Source organism: Homalodisca vitripennis, chromosome X, assembly GCF_021130785.1.
Source record: "Homalodisca vitripennis isolate AUS2020 chromosome X, UT_GWSS_2.1, whole genome shotgun sequence".
Lineage (NCBI taxonomy): Eukaryota > Metazoa > Arthropoda > Insecta > Hemiptera > Cicadellidae > Homalodisca > Homalodisca vitripennis.
Genome location: NC_060215.1, coordinates 105,972,263 through 105,993,620, shown reverse-complemented (window position 1 = coordinate 105,993,620; position 21,358 = coordinate 105,972,263). Strand labels below are relative to the sequence as shown.

At 32.5% G+C, this 21,358-nt stretch overlaps 1 protein-coding gene across 1 annotated transcript in view; it reads left to right on the top strand.

The window, feature by feature from the left end:
• LOC124369545 (ras-related protein Rab-27A-like) overlaps window positions 1-21,358 on the top strand; it is a 48,216-nt gene that overhangs the window by 3,316 nt on the left and 23,542 nt on the right. Inside the window, 5 exon segments of the mRNA XM_046827571.1 lie at window positions 4,301-4,375; window positions 4,377-4,457; window positions 8,545-8,612; window positions 15,236-15,350; window positions 18,196-18,308. Of these exon segments, the coding sequence (XP_046683527.1) occupies window positions 4,301-4,375; window positions 4,377-4,457; window positions 8,545-8,612; window positions 15,236-15,350; window positions 18,196-18,308 (452 nt within the window).

Sequence of the window (21,358 nt, the reverse complement as noted above, 5' to 3'; positions counted from 1 at the left end):
ACAGTCTTATATATTTATTTTTGAAACATTTTGTTTTAATTATTCAACAACAAAGACAAAAACTTTACAATCACATTTTTTCTAGGTTATCAGTCCTTATTTTTAATAAACTATTTAAAAAGTTCATTATTTTTTAGGAAGAAAATATGTTAATTATATCTATTAAATGATAAAATTCCTTAATTTTTGAAAGAAGTTTATTAACTTTCTTTGTTTAAAGTTTGTTATTGATGATGGTTTGAAAGGATAAAAGGACTTCGAATATTTGCCATTGTTATATGTTACAAAATATATAATACAATGTTTCGAGGATTGAAATTTAACCTCTTCGTCAGGTGAGAAGATAATAAGTACACAAACATGTACTTACAAGTTGCAATGTGCAACAATGTACTGACACTAAAAAAAAGAAAGAAAATAAATTAAACATACCCGAAAACTGCTTGGAGTCCAGACAGGAGAAAATGAACCCAGGCATTGTTACTGCAAAGGATGCAAGTCGCTAGCACGAAAAGTCAACAGTTCAAACACATGTCACACCAGCATAGACGAAAGTGGGACACTGTGCTCATGAAGGAAACAGGATTTTCAGTAACACTACGTTTCGAGATCTGCAATCTGATCTCTTCTTCAGGTAAAGAACTAACCTAATACATAATTACAAACTAGGTTAAAATAAACAAATCTTACCAAAGCGTTGTGGCACGCCTAAGTCAGGAATCACAACCACCATGTTGTTTGTCAACTTCACTAACTCTATAAACATGCACTTAATAAAATATATATATATATATTATAATATATAAATATATTTTATTAAGTGCATGTTTATAGAGTTAGTGAAGTTGACAAACAACATGGTGGTTGTGATTCCTGACTTAGGCGTGCCACAACGCTTTGGTAAGATTTGTTTATTTTAACCTAGTTTGTAATTATGTATTAGGTTAGTTCTTTACCTGAAGAAGAGATCAGATTGCAGATCTCGAATCATAGTGTTTCTGATTTCTTGTTTCACTGAGCGATGGCAAATGTCCGGAAAAATCCTGTTTCTTTCACAATCCTTCCATCGTAAAAAATAACCTTCAAACAAAGAACTGGGCTCATGACTTGCATCCTGTGCAGTAACAATGCCTGGGTTCATTTTCTCCTGTCTGGACTCCAAGCAGTTTTTGTATGTTTAGTTTATTTTCTTTCTTTTTTTGTGGCAGTCCATTGCTGCATGTTGCAACTTCTAAGTTCATGTATATGTACTAATTGTCTTCTTATCTAATGAAGATAATACATTTAAATCCTTGAAATGTTGTGTTGTACATTTTGTAACATATACTGATGGTACATAATCCTATTATATTAACGTCTTCAATTTCAAAATTACAGCTATGTAAGAAAGTCTGACTTTCTTGTACTGTGCCAGAACTAGTATCTATTATTGTTGTTATTCAACACTTCTTGTTCACAATATCAATATGGCAGTTGAACTACAATTTTCAATTCATTATGACCTGGGTAACATTATTAGACATTATTATACATGGTGAATAAAAAGTATGAATACACTATATTTACTTTTTAACCTAGAAAAACCAAACTCACTATACCTCTGTTGGGTACATAAATGCCCAATTTAAAAATTGTAATCGTGAATCCCCATCAAATTACATATTTTTTAAAGGTCTTTACAAAAGAAACTTAAGATCATTATTTCAAACCTGTACAAAATAGTGACTTATTAAAATTTAATTATTTTTATGTCTAAAATTGTTTGAAATAACAAGTTGTAAACAAAGTAATGAAAATATTCTGAAAAGATTTCGATATTCATTACTTTTCCGAATAAAAATATTTTTAAATCGATTTAACCGCCCTTTTTTGTACTGGTTTGAAATAGTGACCTGTCTGTTTCACTGTTAATTTTATTTCATAAAGACCTTTAAAATAATGTGTAACTTGACTAGGATTTACATTTAAAATTTCTAAGTTGAGGTCAAAATTTAGTATTTTGGGGGCAGGGGCAATCATGTGATTACTGACCTTAAAGTGTAGTTTTGCTACCTACAGATGTATGAGTTTGGTTTTTCTAGCTCATTGATAAGTTAATATGAGATATCTATACTTTTTATTCAACCCTGAATATAGAAGTATATATATAATATAACAATGTTATTCAAATTTGCTCATATGAATTGCTTAGTAGATAGAACTTCCAACATTTAACCTTTTCTTCTCTTCAAATATATATGATGCAGTATCTGACAATATGTGAGCTCTAGAATTGAGTACCAAGTAGGTTATACTGATAGCACTAGTAAAAAACAATCTCACACTCACAATCTCACACACACACAATCTCAATCTCACTTGTTTGATTTAATTTTTCCCTATCATAAAAAATCACATTACTAATTGAAAACACAGGATGCCAAATCGCAATCATGTCTTGGTATTGCTCTCTTCAGTATCTCGAATTTGTGGCAGATTGAACTATAATCCGAGATACTGAAGAGAGCAATACCAGGACATGATTGCGATTTGGCATCCTGTGTTTTCAATTAGTGATGTGATTTTTGATGGTAGGGAAAAATTAAATCAAACATGTAGGAGAAGTATCACTGATCATACTCAAGATTATTTACTAATTAAGTATAAGTACACATTTTGTTGTTAGCTCTTTCATTCTAGAGAGGTTGATTGTTTTGATCTTCAATTGGAAACATTATCCATTGAATTTTTCACAAACCGATTTGTAGAAAAAATGTTTTTATATGAGGGATGAGTCTAAGAACCTTACTCCAAACATCATCTGTGTGCCTGCCTTATGTTTAACCCTCAAATCATAAAAGCATGAAAAGCATCTTTTGTGTGTGTTTATACAAAAGATTTGCTTTAAATTTGTGGGTTTCTGTTCTCTGATTCTCTTTGAGCTTAGGAATAAGTCCGTAGTCAGTTCTTTTTCTTCATTTACAAGCAGTAGGACTGTTGAGCCATATGTGCTCAGCTGATTTTCTGCTTCTTTACAGATTCTGGACTTATCATTCTGGCGTAATCTCATCTTTATTAGGTGTCTCTGAAGAGGGCCATGTTCTGTTAGCACTCTCAGTACCAGTTGTTTTGTATATTCCTTGCTTAGATCTAAGAGTCGGGCCAGATCTGATCTTATTTAACTAGGCATTTACTATAGGTCTGCTGTAGAAGAAGGCAATCCCACCACACGGGTCTGGCTTAGCTAAAAAGCTTTTAGAACCTTTTTTGGCCAGGATGTCTGCTATTCATTTCCAGGACTGCCTTCATAAAATTAAGAAAAAAGTTGTCATATACATACAGTTTGTGGTTTTTAAATTTGTTGGGAACACTTTATGTTAGCCTGCAAATATTTAAAACTAGTTTAAGAACTAGTCTACTTTAATTAGATTTCTTACAGTATTATATTGTAGTAAGTTTTTTATGCGTTAACTTTATGCTATTTTATTAGTTAATTAAATTTTAGAAAATAGCAGGATTGGCAGAAACATGCCTTCGATCCTCTTACTTTCTTTGACAGTAATTTCTACAAAAAGACTGACAGAGCAGCAGTGGTGTTACTATTGCCACCTATAAGAACAAACCTATATATGGAAATATTTGAGAAAATTTTCCTGGAAGGAGTGCAGAAGAAGCTGAAGATATGGGTTTATTACATAGATGATATATAGGCAGTTTGGCCTCACGGTAAAAGACAGCCAAGATGAATTTCTACATGATAAATGTTATACAACCTATCATCAAGTGTGCTATAAAATTTGAGAACAACAGGAGTTTACCATTTTTGGACTTAATGGTAGCCATACGAGAGTATAGTACATTCGGTATATAAGAATCCAACACACCAATACAATATCTGAATGCCTAGTAACTTCATCATCCAGTCCAGAAGGACTATTGAATACAGTAATCGGGCAATATATACATTAGAGAAAGATAACTGGAATAAAGGGAAGAGGACACAATACATTATTGAAGAATGGATACAATACTGTACAGAGCAATAAAGTATTTAAGAAAAGATAGCAAAATTTAAAGATCAGAATGTGCCAAATGTAGGTTATGACTTGCAGTTTATTAAGCTTCATTATCCTAGACTACTGTCATTACCTAAGTCCCAAACGACTTTTTTCTAGAATATCTATGGAAGCACCTAAAAAGTAAGGTACTAATGTTTAGGAACAATAGTATGCTAGCCTAGAGATAACTTTAATAAATTAATTTGTTTAAATTAAAAAAAATTAAACTTAGATAGATGTTTTACTTTACATTGTTTTTACAGGCTGCCAAAATGAGTGACTACGACTATTTAATTAAGTTCTTGTTCTTGGGAGACTCCGGAGTTGGGAAAACCAGTTTTTCTCATTCGCTACACAGATGGAGTCTTTGCATCAAAATTTGTCTCAACTGTAGGAATTGATTTTCGACTTAAAAGAGTGGTAAGAACATTCATGTTATGTTATATATAGATATTTTATACGTTATATTACATTATACATGTCATAATATACAATCTTCTGCAGCTGTCTTAAAGGAACATTTTGTAGTCTGATGTCAGTTTTTATTGTGTCTTAAGTTATTGCTTTTCAAACAACAAAGTGTGGAGAAAGTATCAGGACCTCGTAAATTTTAAAACTTAAAATTTTATCAGCAATACTTTTTTAAGTGAATAAATCTTAAATTATTAAAATCCCAATCATAATCCAGAACGTTTCTTTTTTTTATCCTGAGGGAAAGAGACGAATTGTCTCCACACTTAGTCCTAAAAGGACCTTTGTACCTCTCTTACTTATGTTTGCCCCTTAGAATCTGAGACTTTTACAGAAGACGATCAGATTTGAGGGCTCCTGTTCTCTGATGCCCTTGGGGCTGAGGAGATATGCCCCCAAGAATCTTTTCCAAATTTTTGATATGGCAGAACCTATTTAATATCATTCTTATATCCTCCTTTCTCTGATCTAGAGAGATGCCCACCCACACACAAGAGAGAACACACAAAGACAAAAAGAAGAGATAAACACTTTAGATTGTCTTAATCCTGAGGCCCTACTCCAATTAATGTTTCTTATTCTCATTTCCAATCTTGTACAAGAGCTTTGCTGTTAGAGAAAGCTATCCCGCAACTTGGCTCTGGCCCCACCATAATGGACTCCGCTCCCTTTTTGGCAAGGATATCTGCTTTTTCATTTCTATGAATGCCCTCATGGCCTGACTCCCAACCGAGTTTTACTCTGTTATTCTTAGCCAGAGCATTCTTGCATTTCCAGATTGCTTTAAAATCAAATGAACAAGTATTGAGTGTCTTTAGTGCAGCCCGGCTGTCAGAAAGTATAAAGTATTTTACTCCTTTTGTCCTCATTTGTATGAGTCTTCTGGAGCATGATTCTATTGCCATAACTTCTGCTTGGAAGACCGTGCCATGTTTTCCTAGGGGCACTGCCAGGTTAACTCCTGGTCCTTATATTCCGTATCCTGCCCTATAGTCATGGCGTGAACCATCTGTGTAAAACTTCAGAACTCCTTTTTAATGCATTTCTCCCTTCCTTCAATAGAGACAGTATGATTTGCCTTTGGAAATACCAAACACAAACTTCATTTTATTTGCTGAAGATACAAGTGTAAAAAACAGAAAGGACCCTTACATATTTGGAAGACTACTAAACTAACACTTAACCAACTTAATGATGGGTTCAAGTCTAATTGACTTCTACTTAACGCAAATCTAAAAATTGAAAAAGCATATTGTTTTTTGTTGGGTTTACCTACTAATAACTGCACTAATATGAGGAGCACTTTCACAGTGAATGTTAAGTGTTGGCCATCTTTTTTTGAAAACGATGATACCATAATTTTTTATTTAACTCCGAGCAAGGAGTTAAAAACCTGTGCCAGTTAAGGCTAAAATGCATATCAGTTCTAGGGTTAAATGTGTTATTTAGAACTTAGTCCAGTCTTTGTAAGTTCATTAAAAGTCCACACTGAATTTGGTAGAATGACTTACCGATAGAAGACTCGTAAAAATACTAAACTTGACTGATATTAAAAACTTGTTTCGATAATGATGAATGAAATCTAATAACCTCAAAACCTGCAATACTTAAATAAACAGTATACAATCATTATAACCCCCAATTCCGCAATCATTAACTAAACCGCAACAACAAGTCAACAACCAAGTACCAAGTTCCATCTGACGACTTGGCTGGGACGAATTGAAGGATGTTGCCTACTTAATGAAAGCATTTATGATGGATGTAATATGATGGAACCCTATGATATTTTTCAAACAGAAGTAGACATATATCACGGTACATATTATTTCAGTATCCATGGTTAACACTGTGTACCCTGAGCCCGAGTATAGGTCGGGCCGCGTCGGCAGCGCCTGCTACCGGCGCCCGAGTATAGCTCGGGTCGTGTTATTTAATTGTATTATTTAGCTCAGTCATCTTATTTTTGGATTCAAACATTTTGATTATGTTCATTGGTTGTCTAAGTTTGTATTTGTTGGTTTTGAGATCCCTGGGTCACATTTTAGTAATGAAATACGTATATTTATCGTCGTACTACAAGCGAGTCTAGACAGCTGATCGTAGGCGCTGCGGCTGATCGTCGGTACTGTCAGTTTGCTTTGTAGTGTTTCACGTTGTGTGTTGTTGTGAGTCTTAGTGATGTCTTACTAAGTTTTCTACAAATCTTGCCGACAAATACTGAAGCAAATGTTATTATAATGTATTATAAATGTGAATTTAACTGTTTATAAATAATCAGAACTTTAGTTTCTTACTGAATGAAGTAAAGGCAAATGCAAGCAATGTGAGGTTATCCGTGTGTTTTGTTTTGTATTTACACTCGCTTTGTTCTTTCTTCTCGACTTTCCGTTGATTTTCTTTTATATTGTTTACTTATTATTTTCGAGTTTAAATAATATGGGTGATGAAATCAAAAGTGATGCAATTCGTGATCTTTTGTTTGACTGCGAGTCGGAAAGTGACAGTAATTTTGATACACACCTGGGACCAAATATTGATTTTATGAACGATCTAAACGAAAATTTGCGAGATCCTGTATTTTATTCAGACCATTGTGCTTTAAAAATTACCACTCTAAGGCGAATTACCTGAATTAGCAAGCTATGTAGCAAAAACTTTTTTTGTATTTTTTACATAACATTCAATATTATGTAATAATTTTATTTTGAAAATAAACTTTATATTTGTATACATTTAAAAAAAGTATGTATCTCCATCTTTAAAAAGATATATAGTATGAGTTTATAACATTACTGTAATAACACAGAATTTTTTAAAAGCATCATAAAACCCCCAGGGAGCCACGCCGAAACATGTATTAAGGGCCCAGGGTACAAAGTGTTAATCAATCTAAAACAAGCATTATTCATTTTAAAGCTAGAAATAACCCAAATAAGTGTTTAGAAAGATGTTTTAGAATAAATTTGGTTGATTCTCATATTTTTCGAGGAATGAATATTGACAAAAATTTTAACTGCAAATATCATGTTGAATTATTAAATAAACTTAATGCTCTTAGATCTGTAATTAAAGTCTCAGTTAATTTCGTAACAATACAATTTGTAAAATAGTATTTTCACATACATACAATCATTCTAAAATATGGTATTGTTCCATGAGAAACCTCATCTAATTTCAAAAGAGTGTTCATTGCTCAAAAACCTTTGATAAGAGCCATGACAGGGGTTAGTTCTAGAGCAAACGGCCATTCTCTTTTTAGAAGAATTCAAGTACTTGCCATGTTTGTATATTTTTTATTTTAAATTTTGTTTATAAGAATCCAAATATGTACATTAAATTTAATAATCAACATAATTATGTAACTGGAAATAAAAACCTTGTAACATTTCCAACTTATAAAAGTAGCCTGCTTAAAAGAAGCCCACTGTATATGGGTATTCGTATTTATATTATATAATATATTACCAACAACTATAAAGTCTTACAGAAAAGCAGTCTTCAAAATTATAAAATAAATGTTATTAGATCAAGCTTACTATAATATAAATGATATTGTAACAGATAACATACTAACTTGTTTTGTACTCAAGGTTTTTATTTCCTACACTTTTAATATTACTTGATTTAACAGATTATTATGATAAAAAAGATTATAAATATAATAGAACTAGAGACGTTAAATGAAGTTCATGAATTGAATCATTGAATCAATTTTATTTTTTATTTTAGCATTTAGAACAGAATAAAAAAATATGTATTGATAGTGCACCAGTTTAAATTACATTTTGTAATGTATTAAATGTTATTGTGCTATAAATGAATTGAATTGAATATTCTATTAAGTTATTGAAAATGTATTTTTAAACCAGTATTACATGTTTATGGCCTTATAATTAAAACACTAAAAGTCTCACAATAAGTTTTCTATGCTTTGTTTCTATACCTAGAAGGCTTTTATTAAATAATTTCTTTACTATTATAAGATAGTTGTAACATCTGACTGGACTTTACTGAAATTATTCAATGTTTGCAGGTATACAAAACCCTGGGACGAAGCCAGATTGTAAATTTGCAACTTTGGGATACAGCTGGTCAGGAAAGGTTTGTTACATTGAAAAAATACAGAGAACTTTGCATTAGGAAAATTTTAATCCCATTTCTGCCTATATTGTATTGCTTTTTGAAAGTTATGAATAGAGTAGTAATTGAGTATTACAGTACAATCTGTCATATCCAGACCTATGATAGCTTCATCGGTAATAGGCACTGTTAAATAAATCAAGGAATTGCTATGAAGAAATCAACGTATCACGTAGATCTACAACAATTATTGTCTCTTATAATTTTCCAAACATTTTTACTCAGAAAAAGAGTTGACTTAGACTAGAGCTGTGTAGAATGTGAGTTATATTCCAAATAAACACAGGTCACAGCAGTGACAGTGTCACATGGCACAGCAGCTAGGGGTATCTAAAAGATGTAAAAGCTGCTTCGACCATTTGCTCTTAATACTGATAGGAATGGACGAACCTCTTATACCTTAGGGAATGGATAACGTTATGTTTCATCGATATGCCACATAGTGTCGGATATGATAGGTTTTATTTAATTAGTAGCATGCTCTTAGATATGAATAGTTTGTTTTTCTATTTTCATGCCGTAGTTGTATGAGAACAAAGCAAAAAGAGAGCTGAAATTGTCGTTTGTTTTATTGAATAACTTTGTAACAGAAAAGAATTAAAAAAGGTGGTGTCGATCCTGTTTTAAACCTTATTCTTTCCATCCTCTTGGACCACTGGCCTATGCAAGGAATAGAATAAGGAGGAGATTTGATATGGTACAAGGTCGATGAAACTTATTAACAATTTATGATTATAGTGGGATTACCTATTCGTGTTTACCCTAAGACTAAATGTGTGCTGTACATTGTCTGACCAAGACACTTATCCATCTGTCAGTGTGTATCACTAAAACCGCGCCATAGAGTTGGTAGAAAACTATTTATCTAATTTTAATGACTGTGACACTCTAACATGGCAAAGAATTACAACAGTTGATGTATTAAAAGTTGTTGCCAATCTAAACCTATCATGTAGTGAAGACTATTATAGCATTTCTAATATGCTTGTAAAGAAAATTATAAATGAAATAGCTGATTCATTGTCATTATTGTTTAATATGATGATAGAGCAAGGTGTATTCCCTCATGCCCTTAAGGTCACTAAAGTAACTCCTGTGTACAAAAAAGAAGACAAATTTAGCCCATCTAGCTACAGGCCGATTTCGTTAGTACCAATTTTTAGTAAAATATTTGAGTCATGTATAAAATGGCAACTAAATTAATTTTTTCTTAATAATAATCTATTTTGTAAGAAAAAGTTTGGGTTCATACAAAACCGAAGTGCAATAAAAGCAGTTGAAAATATTGTAGATCAAATTTTAGCAAATTTTGAAAAAGGGGTATTATCATCTGCAACATTAATCAACTTGACCAAAGCATTTGACTGCATAGATCATGAGTTATTACTATCTAAACTTTATAGATATGGTATTAGAGGCAAAGAACTGCAATTAATGATGTCCTATCTAAAAAATAGAAAGCAGATAGTTGTGCAAAATAAAGATAGATCCAAACTAAATCCTATTGAAATTGGAGTCCCACAAGGTTCTGTCCTGGGCCCTTTTTTGTTTGTTGTTGCTGTTAATGATTTCTCATTTAATGTACCATGCTCCTCAGTATTATATGCAGATGACACCACACTCTTGAATTTCAGTGAAAATTATGAGAATCTATCTCATTATGGAAGAAAACTATGCGGTAAAATCGGCTATGGAATGGTTTGGGACAAACTACTTAGTAGTAAATGATCAAAAGACTGAGAAAATACTGTTTACTTTAAATAGGAATTATTAAGTTAGTAAACCTGTAAAACTATTAGGGGTATACCTTGACAGCAAATTAAGTTGGGATCATCACATAGATCAATTGTGTAAAAAATTATCTAGAGTAGTCTATCTCTTGAGTAAATTGAAACATTGTATAGCTATGAATATGCTTCTAGCCTCCTATTATGCATTTTTCCATTCACACTTAAGTTATGGTCTCTATGGGGGAACAGTAATAGTGCATTAAGAGTAATGAAATGGCAAAAAAATGCATTACATGTTATGAAAAATGTTTCAAAAAGAAAGACCTGTGTTCCAATTTGTAAGAAATTTAAAATAATGACTATTCCCATTATGTATATATTCTACTGTCTTATAAGTGTAAAGGAACAACTTGAAACATTTACAACTAGACAGGATATTCATGGTTATCCTACTAGAACAAAACATTTGTTACAACTCTTACTAGTTAAATTAACCAAAACAAAATGCAGTTATCTTTTTATGAAAATTAAATTGTTTAATAAGTTACAATTAAATGCTAGATCTGTATCTTTAGTCAAATTTAAAACAGTTTTGAAGTGCTGGTTACAAGTTAATATATTTTATTGTGTTGATGAATTCTTAAATTGTGATACCACAACAATAATTTTTTAAATTTTGTCTCTCAAAGTATTTATTTATTCAGTTTTAATATTGTTGAGTTTTAAAATTTTATCCATGTTAAATGTGTTAATGGTTATTTATTTATTATTGTTAATTTATATAAATCTGTTGGTTGTTTGGTTATTGTTATTAATTATATAGATCTATATATTTACTGGTAGGCTGGATTGAGTAGGTAGAATCTGAATTGTTCATTTAGTTTTAGTTTAGAATATTTTAGTAACTTGATGAAGTCTATTGCACTATTGAATGTGTTTAAAGACCAATAAAGATCTTGAATCTTGAGGCACTAGACATTAAAATCAGATTTCAATGGAATTTGGCACATAGGTGTAAATCCGTTCTGGACAAAGTGGAACACATAAAATGGATGTTTGTGCACATTAGAGCAGAAGATAAAATTAATGATGACTGGAGCAAAAATGGAAAATCTTGTCATGGATGATGAAATATGTTTGAAATTCAATCATACCTCCTATCTGGTTATGATAATGCACAATCCATCACCTCAGCACTGTTATATCAATGTGTGTAAAGGATACCCAAGTGGTATTGAATTAAAAGACTTACTGTATAACAAATTTAATAATGAAATAATAGTTAGGCTGACAAGCTAGCTTGGCTTCAATTTCCACTGCTCTGATTTAAGTGAACATTGAATCTGTGTGTTAACTTCTTTACTTCATAGTAAGGTTGTAAAGAGAAAACAAGCTAAACGTCTTGAATAGATTCATTTGCTCTACATATAATAAGCTTGAAGCAGCGTCAGAACGTAGTGTCTTGAAAATATCACTATATATTCAATGAGGCCTGACCATCTGTACAAAAACCGAGCCTATGTATTATCCACCTTGTCGGTCAAAGTGAAAGATTGGTTCAGCTGTAGCACTTTTAAATTGCAGGAACGTTCTGGAACACATCAATATTCCTTGTAAATTCCCATATTCTACTAATAAAATTTGTATGAGATATTCTTATGACCTTGAATAGCAAAGGCTTAATAACAAAGAAATTGTACTGTTGTAAAAATGGACATCGATATGTTGTGTGGTTACCATTGTCAAGCAGTTCATTCAACAAACTGCCGGCCATATTTAGTTTACATGCAACTTTTAATGTGCTTTCTTTAGGAGTGTTTTCTTTGTGGGTTCTTTGAGTGTTTTTGTGAGTACAAAACCTTTCCAGTGTATTTTTCAATGAGAGGACTCGAAGGATGTATAAGCTTGTTCTGTGTTTGTGCTAATGCCATTAAACCTTACCTTCATCAGCTTTCTTACAAATTACACAAAACACTTTTTTAACAAATCTTTGTTTCAAACCTTGATTTTTGGTTACTAATTGTTTTCTGCCATGGTGATAAACAATCTGAAACGTAAAAAAGAACTGTAAAATGATGGCCTGGGACTGGGAGTGCTGCTTTGTTCTTCTCAGCGGTTGTTGAGAATCATGGTTTTGAACAAATACTTCTCCATTGTTAAAATTGTTTATTTTACTTATGTAGACATTAATATTTAAATGATGATAACTATTTATTATTAGCCTGCTTACTAAAAGTTTATAAGAAAATAGAATTGTATTAGATATCGGAAACAACCGTAAACTGCAGTACAAAGCAAACAGGGTGTGAATATGGCAACAGCACATGCTCGAACCAGATCAAGAGGGCAGGGATATAGTATTAGCAGACACATGAACTCTTTTTGGGTTAGCTATCAAGTTGTGTTTTTTTTTGTTATATTCCAATAAATAATATCATAATTAAGAAAACGGATTTTACAACTTTATTAGATTTAAAGTTACAAAATTGTGTATTTAAATTGTTATATGTTCTTTACTGATTCATAAATGAATTAGAATTGTAACAAAATAATCTAATTTTTTTTAACCAAAGTGGTTAAAACTTTTAAAATAATACAGTTTTGACTTTTGACCACGTTAATGTAAACTTTTATTTCAAAAATATTGCTGGGGCTCGGGCCCTACTGATAAATTAGTATAAATGTAGCGTGTGGTGTCACAACAAGGTAACAGCCTTTTATGATCTAGCGTGGCAGGAACTCTTGCATAACCTACCAAGTTCAAGTAAGTAATGAAAAAAATGTGGGGAAATGTTTAGCAATGTGTAAGGCAGCAATAAATTTAACGATTGCATGCATATTGTAAATTATTTTGTCAAATCCGAGCTACTGAGACTCGAGAGCTACCCCAAATTTACTGTATTACTTAAATGTTAAAGTTATTTTGTTCACTCACTTCCGGTCTATCTGAAATAAATGATTTATGGTTCTTTTGACAGTTTCTTTTTATATCGTTACTGATAAATAAAGTGACGTTGTTCTTGACTTTTTATAGAATATTTGTGTATTTTATGAACTTACCTTTGTCCTTAAAATTTCGTGCTACTGCCGCAAATGCTTGAGTTCATTTGAAACATATGTATATATTAAATAAATATCAGATTTTAAGGTGTCAATAAATTTTCTACACTTCTTCACTACTTTTGGACTAAAAGCCAAGAAGTTCCTGTTATAGTAGTAATAATAATTACTTTACAATAGACTTATTCATAAAGATTACTTTATATAACAAAAATCATATGATGTGATGATTGTACCAAAAGAAATTTATGATAACTACTCGTAAGACACATCGATATAACATAGTTTTAAAAATAGTACTCAAAGTTCAATGGTAAACATTTAGATGAATACACATACACTATCTAACATATAACATCATGTGCTTGTACTTTGTTTGATTGGGAGGGATCAAAGCAGAATATACATACAGTTGTACTAAAAATTCCTTGAAATAGATAAACCCATGGCTAATTAACTCCATTGCATGAAGTGTAATTAAATACGCTTAAATTACTAATTTTATCTGCATGTGGAATTCCTTAGAATAAAACATAGATTTAATTGTAGTTTAGTGATATGAGATTCTCTGTCCAGCTGAAATTAAGTCCCATAACTGTGACATACACATTAACTACTTAGCTGAACTTGCAGACTGTGTATGTAAGTAGCAGCAGTTGATGATTGACAGACAAGTGATAAAATAACATAAAACATTTTTTGACTAATTTGTAACATATATTAAATGTCTTTCATTTGATGTACAAAAATAATACACCAAAGCTTATTACTTTAGAAGGCACATAACACTTGGCATTCCTGAATTGTTGCTACCAATCAAATGTTGACAAAGATGACTCTGTAATTTGATATCACTTCCTCAGAGAGTTTAATTCAGCAACAACCGCCATGTCACTGCAATCTGATGGATGTCAAGAGACTGTTGGGATATCTAGTTAAAACTAAATTTGACAATCTATAAATGTTGATACAATATTGGGATGAATTGATCAATAGGTCTAGTTTATTGCAGAGGATGATTGTTGGAGTGGATGAGGCCCTCTTAGTGTAAAGGTTTTATCAAGCGTAAACATGAGGTAGCACATTCCTCCGTCTGATTTGGCTGTTAGAGGCCGAAACAGAATAAGTGTCTTCTTCTTCCAAGGAGGCATAACCGAGACAATTCCCGCTATCCCTTCTCTTAGTTGCTGTACAATGGGATCTTGGCAGTAGGGTGTCCCAATCCCTACCCATACCCATTATGAGTATCCTTTCATTCTGGAAGGCTTGCAGAACTCCATATAGGATTAAGTGCAGTGATAGTTTTCCTCAACTTCTTGTCATGAGTAAAAATGCAATCAATAACGACATTTTTTGTGGTCTGATATAAGTTATACTATTAAAAATTGAATACAAAGGCACATGTAAATTATAATTCTTGTATTACAATTTTATTCTTATTTAATTTTAAAAGTTTTTAAATTTTAAATTTAGAAAGTTATGGTCTGTTATTGTGTGTCATAGTTATGGTCCAAAAAATGAATAAATGCAGAACCAAACAAGTTCAATTTTTTTATTGTAGCTCTTTTGCTTATCTTGTACTTAGGGTTGAAACTTAGCTAGCTATGAGTTTTATTTATGATAAGTATATAACATCATTGTGAGATGAAAACTTTTTGACAGAGAATCTCTGCATCATTGCATTAATTTATTTAGTGAAGTATACTGTTTGCGTCTGCTTCATATACAGTAACCTCTACGTTTGCGTACGGTACTCCATGTAGTTGCATGCACTAACCACTGTTCAACTTGTAGATTCCGTAGTATCACCACTGCCTACTATAAGGATGCGATGGGCTTTTTACTGCTTTTTGATCTCACCAATGAACAATCGTTCTTGGAGGTCCGTAATTGGCTCGAACTTCTCAAGGTACTTTTTTGTGTCTTAGGTTATATTGATTGTATAAGTGTGTTTACATATTTATAATCTTTCAATTTGTTTGTGAGTTTTAACAAATACTGTATTTGCTTCTAGAACAATAACATGTTTTCTTCAAACAAAATTAACTATGAGTTATTAAAAAGGAAAATCATTTCTTTCTTTATTGCTAGTGAATAAGACTGGTGATAGGGAGGTATTTAAATCACTTTAAACCTACAAGCAGTTCCGAATGTTAAATAAACTCAATATTTAGAATAAATTATACAGTACACTGGGGATGCGATTATTCAAAGTTGATGGGACCAAGCTTATTTACGATATTCCAAATTTCGGATGAGGTGAACCACCTGTAATAACTTGCTTTTAGATGGTATTTAATATCTAAACAATCAGTTGCAGCATCACGTACACACTTACACGTGTATAGTGAGAGTCGACTTTCACTATTTATAGCCCTACAATGTAATTAATTGCTAATTAAAAGTTAACTAATAACATATACAACACTAAGTCTAACTTTTTTATGTATGAAAGTTCACAAAATAACACAAATTTGTTTGTAAAAACAATAATATTCCGGTGCATGACTGGAAAAATTGCTACGGCTCACAACACAGGCTTCTAGCAGCAATCGCTTATGACTTTTTCACTGACGTAATACTCAGGAAAGACTTTTTAGTCAGACAGTATAATTGTTTTATACTGTAGTAATGTATAAAACAATTCATAAATAGTTTAGTTGAGTAACTTTCTTTCTTTAAGTGTCTGGTGTTGAAAGTCTGTTATAACAGTAATGATTAGATTATGAAAAAATGTAGTTCGTATAATATACATGTGATAGCCACAGTCTGAATAGTCATGTCCCTAGTGTAGTATAATTATTGTTAAAGTTTTATTTTTCGTATTCTGTTGGCCTAAAATTTTTAATGGCATGTAACGAATGAAAACATGACAAGCCTATGTAGAGATAGGATAGCATTGATAAAATGTTTATAGTAAAGCCAAAATTTAAATAAACCTGTATTTTTTAATAAGCAGAGGAAATGTTTGACACAAAAACGGGTCCACAATCTGTCTTATTTATTGACTTCACTTATTCCTATGAATTACAAATTTAAAATTCTACATGACTTGAGATGTTAATAAATGTGGCAGCCTCAATATATGACGGATATTTTCTGAGTGATAGGTGCAGCTGCTCAAGGATGTGATTATGGGCTTTTTCGACACTACCACATATGATTGTGGACAAGACTAGGCTTTCATCATCCTTGGTTAGATATTTGGCAAGTTACAAAAAATGTCAAAATCATTGCTGGACTTAGTAGCAGAGTCCTATTCTTAGTGGGCCAAAAGATCTTGAGATAGTGAAGGCTTTTCAAAATACCTCCATGAAAAGTATTAAGCTGGAGTCTTCACAGTTTTGAACTAAGAGATGATTCCAATCTCACTGCCCCAAAAACTTGTTTGAACTTTGTTTCCCTTTGGAATTTCAGGTTTGTATCATTTTTGTCTGTGTTCAGAATCATCTGCTTCTCAACAAGAATACACACCAGAGGAAGGTGACATTTGGAAGTTCAGTGCCAGGCTGGTGGACACTACTGTTCACTTTATTCAAAGCCGCAACAGAACTCATAGTGATCACATCAAGCATGGTGCTGTTGGCTTTATCCAGTACTAGTTATACTGTGACACAGGAGCTGTTGTGTGTAAATATGAGAGATGCAACAGGCACATTATAGACTGTAAAAGGGGTGACAATGTATACATCAACAACTTTGTGTGGCAAGAGGGTAACCCAATCATTAAGACAAGCTGTGTCATAAAAAATTCAGTGTTGATCCCAGCAATATAGTTTTTTTTGTGTGTGGAATCTGGCTGTTTGAAAACACTGAGTTTTTGACCGTACATCTATTATACTCTATTCTGTTTGCTAAAGTCACCTATTTCTTAAGGCACTTCAGCCATTAGGGCTTTTTTTGCTCTTCATGTTCAAAAGATTTCTAAAGGCCTGAACCACGTGAAACACTAACTTTCACACAGATTTCTCCTGCATAAGGTGACAAACTCTTACCGAAGTGCCAAAGGATGTTACCTCTCCCGTTCAAACTCATAGGAATCACACATAGTATGTTCAGTTTTATCTTTATACTCAACAGTTTTATGGATAGTCTTGAGCCAAATGAGAGCATCCAAATGTCATGTGGAGTCTACCTACCTACCTTGGAGTCTGAACTCATCCACATTCAAGGAATTTGCCTCCCAGCAGGAGTGTACAGAACAAGAGAAATGCACCTTTGGAAGTGCAATGCCAGGCTTATTTATGCTGACAATATTTTAAACAGATTACTAAGGAAAAGAACCTTAAGATTGTAAAATCTTAGTTCTTAGGCTTATATCATTTTCTACTCTGCGTAGTATTTTATCCACTGTCGTACCATATGCTGGTTGGTTCTATCCTTTAAATTTATTGCAAATGTCTCCAACTCTCAACCGTGTGTGATACTTATAGAGAAACACTTGTAGTAGCCTATTTCTTCTCACCCAGCTAACTATTAAAGTTTATTCTAATTTAAACCCTTTTAGTTGAAAATTTATTGTTAAAATATGCATAATAAGAAATTTAAAAAAAGGCTCAGATACTATGTGTAGATTTATTGTCAACGAGTTACAGTTAATAAAATTTCTTTGATAATCAATATTTTTGTGTGTAGAACTTAAATGTAATTTTGATTACTATCTTTTAATTTTAAGTATATTTTTGTACTTAAAATGATTTAACCATCCACAATATATAGTGTTTATTGTTACCTCCAAAAATACTGATTTTCAGATACATGCATATTGTGAGAAGCCTGACGTGATTCTCTGTGGGAACAAGGCTGATTTGGAAGATAAACGGGTCATACCTATTGAACGTGCTCGTGAACTCGCAGCCAGATATGGGTGAGTAGTATATTTTTTTCACCTATTATATTAACATACATAGATCATGTTCAAATCAATATTTTTAATCAAATTATAGTAGAATGTGGTTGATTTGAATGTTTTAAATGAAAAATTGTGAATAATTCAAACTTTTCTTCCACTCCTTTGATATTTGTACTATGATCAGTGATAAAATAAGGTGTCTTTTCTTATTTTGTGTTGGATAACGAAACTTTTTTTTGTACATTATTTCTGAGCTAATTATTAACCCTGATGTCTGTGTTATATGGACATCACAAAAATTGTGTCAATTCCTAATGTCTATATAGTGCAGATGTGCACTTTTATTATATTACTAGCCACCTATTTTACCACATGCATAAAGATGTATTTAATTGAAATGTATTAGTTCTTAACCTGTGTGTCCCGCTGCCGCACATTGCGGCCGAGACAAGTGTGCAGTTGTGTTGTGGTCCATCGGCGCAGGGTTGCGGCCGCTTGCAAGCCTTTAATCTCACATTTGCTTGGGCACACCTCGCCAAATTAAATGATGTTCAATATACTGGCATTCAATATTCACAGCAGAATAATGGCTTTCTTTTGAGGTGTATTTCGTTTTGCACTATGATACTTGGCAGCCCGTTTTTACTCTAAACGACGAGGCGTTTCATCCGGCAGCTTATATTATTAAATACAAATATGGTTTCGCATAAGCGTGAGTTTTTCGATAAAGATATCAATGAATTATTGTGTCATGAGTTTAGTGAGTTATCTGATAGTGACGAAGAAAGTGAAGTGGTTTATTTTTAACAAGTTAGTTCGTGATGCAGACTTCAGCTATGATCTAGGCTAACTTGATGAACCAATACAATCAGGTGATACTGCTATTTCTGCTAATCATTATTTAAATGAGAATATTGAAACATCAAAAATGTCAAATAAATAATAATCTAAATAAATATTAAAAGTATATGATATGCCAGTAGCAAATAATAATTGTAATGCACAATAATAATCAAGTGGTAGGAAAAACCTGATTCAGCAGGGATACCTTTGCTGCAACATCCCGTGATTCAACAGGTTAAAGCTTTGACTTTGTATTTTGTCAGTCTGTGATTGAGAAATTGCAATTAATTTCAGCTGTCTGCGACAATCAGTGAGCAGTATTTCACTGCATTGTGACTATTCCACCTTGCTTTATGTTTTTAGGTTAAAACTGTAAAAAGTACAGCAGTTAAATTTTAGTTTGTTATTTGAAGGGGTGAGTGTATGAAGGAGGTAAGTGACATTTTTTAAGAAAATGAATTATCAACATGCATGAAGGGGGTAAGTGCTAAATTATATTTTCCATTTACTCCCAGAATTATATGAGTAAAAACAGCTGAGAGAGCTAGTGTATGAAGGAGGTTAGTAACCATGTTGTATTAAATCTCTAGTGCATAAAGGAGGTAAGTTACTATGTATAGTACTTACCTCCTTCATCTACAACACAGAGAACAAATATTGTAACATACCTCCTTCATGCACTTGTCAGCTGCTAAACATCAGATGAGAAGAAGACAACAAAGGTTGTTAAGCTGTGTACAACTGTTGTGTTATTAGTTTATGTAATGCCGAAATAAGTAATAACTTTTAATACAATGATTTCTAGAGAGAGAGGCTTTTAGCAGATTTGGGTTTAAAAGTTAATAGTGATCGTGAAAGTATTGAAAAAACAGCAACTGAACCAGAAGAAGTAGGTGATAATGACACTAACCTAAAAAGTGAAGTTGAGAATGGTGGATTGATCATCAATGAGGAAATAAATGAAGAAACCAAGTTAAAAGGTAAATATTATAAAATATATAAATATATAAAAAGGTATATTATAACAATATACAATGTGACTAGTAGTGGTAGAGAAACAATTGTATGCAAACGAGCTTTCATTTCGTTGTTTGGAATAAGTATGAAAAAGGTGGACCTGATCCAAAAATTAATGAAATCAGGGAAAAGTGCTCCTGAACCTGACAGAAGAGGAAAACATATGGTCAGACCCAACAAGACACCCGCTGAAGTTGTTGGCTTTGTCATCAACCATATTTCCAGTTTCCCAGCTGAAGAATCACACTACTCTAGGCATTGCAATATAGGCTACATAAAAAATATCTTTCACCTCTACTTTCGATCCCCAGAATGCATAAACTTTACCTGGATAAATGCCGAAATGACGGAAAAGATTAACTATTCCTAATCAAAGAGGCAACTTACAGATTCATTTTCAATAATGAATTCAATCTCATTTTTGGTTATCCTAAAAGTGATACATGTAGTTCTTGTGATTCAGGTAGTGCACAGGTAGAGCACACTGAAAACTACAAATCAGCTTTTGACTCTCAAAAAGTAGATAGGGAATATGCCAGGAACTCTGAGAAAACTGTATGTCTCATTAGATCTACAACAGACGATGACACTACCAAGGTTAAGTACCTCGAAAAGTGTTTTATTTGAGACAAATGTGGTTCTACAACTTAGGAATCCACATAATAACAAAAAATTTAGAAAAAAAACGTCTCCTGCTCATGAACCGAAAAACAAGCTTCCAGAGGCAGCTCTGAAAGTTTTAGCTGTTTTCTCAGAGTTATCGAAGTGGATCCAGCCCTCAAAGGGAAAGATCATCTCATTCTGTGGACAGACTCATGTTCTGGACAAAATAAAAACTTTTTGATGGTGTGTTTGTTTCAAATCTAGTAGGGAAAGGCATCTTCAAAACTATAGATCACAAGTTCCCAGAGGTGGGGCATTCGTATTTAGATTCAGATCGAGCGTTTGGACGCATTGAGAAAAGGTTGAGGAAGCACCAAAACATTTATACTCCTGACTAGTATCGTGACGTTATTGCTTCATCAAGCAAAATAAATATTGTGATAGACATGCAGTATCACTTTAAAGACACTGAAAATATTATAAAAAACATAAAACTAATGAATAGGAAAAAAGATCTTCTTAATAAAAAGGTTCATTTCAAAACAGGAATTAAGTGGATTCATGTGGAAATGTTTAGAGCGTATCTTTTCAAGGAGTCTTAC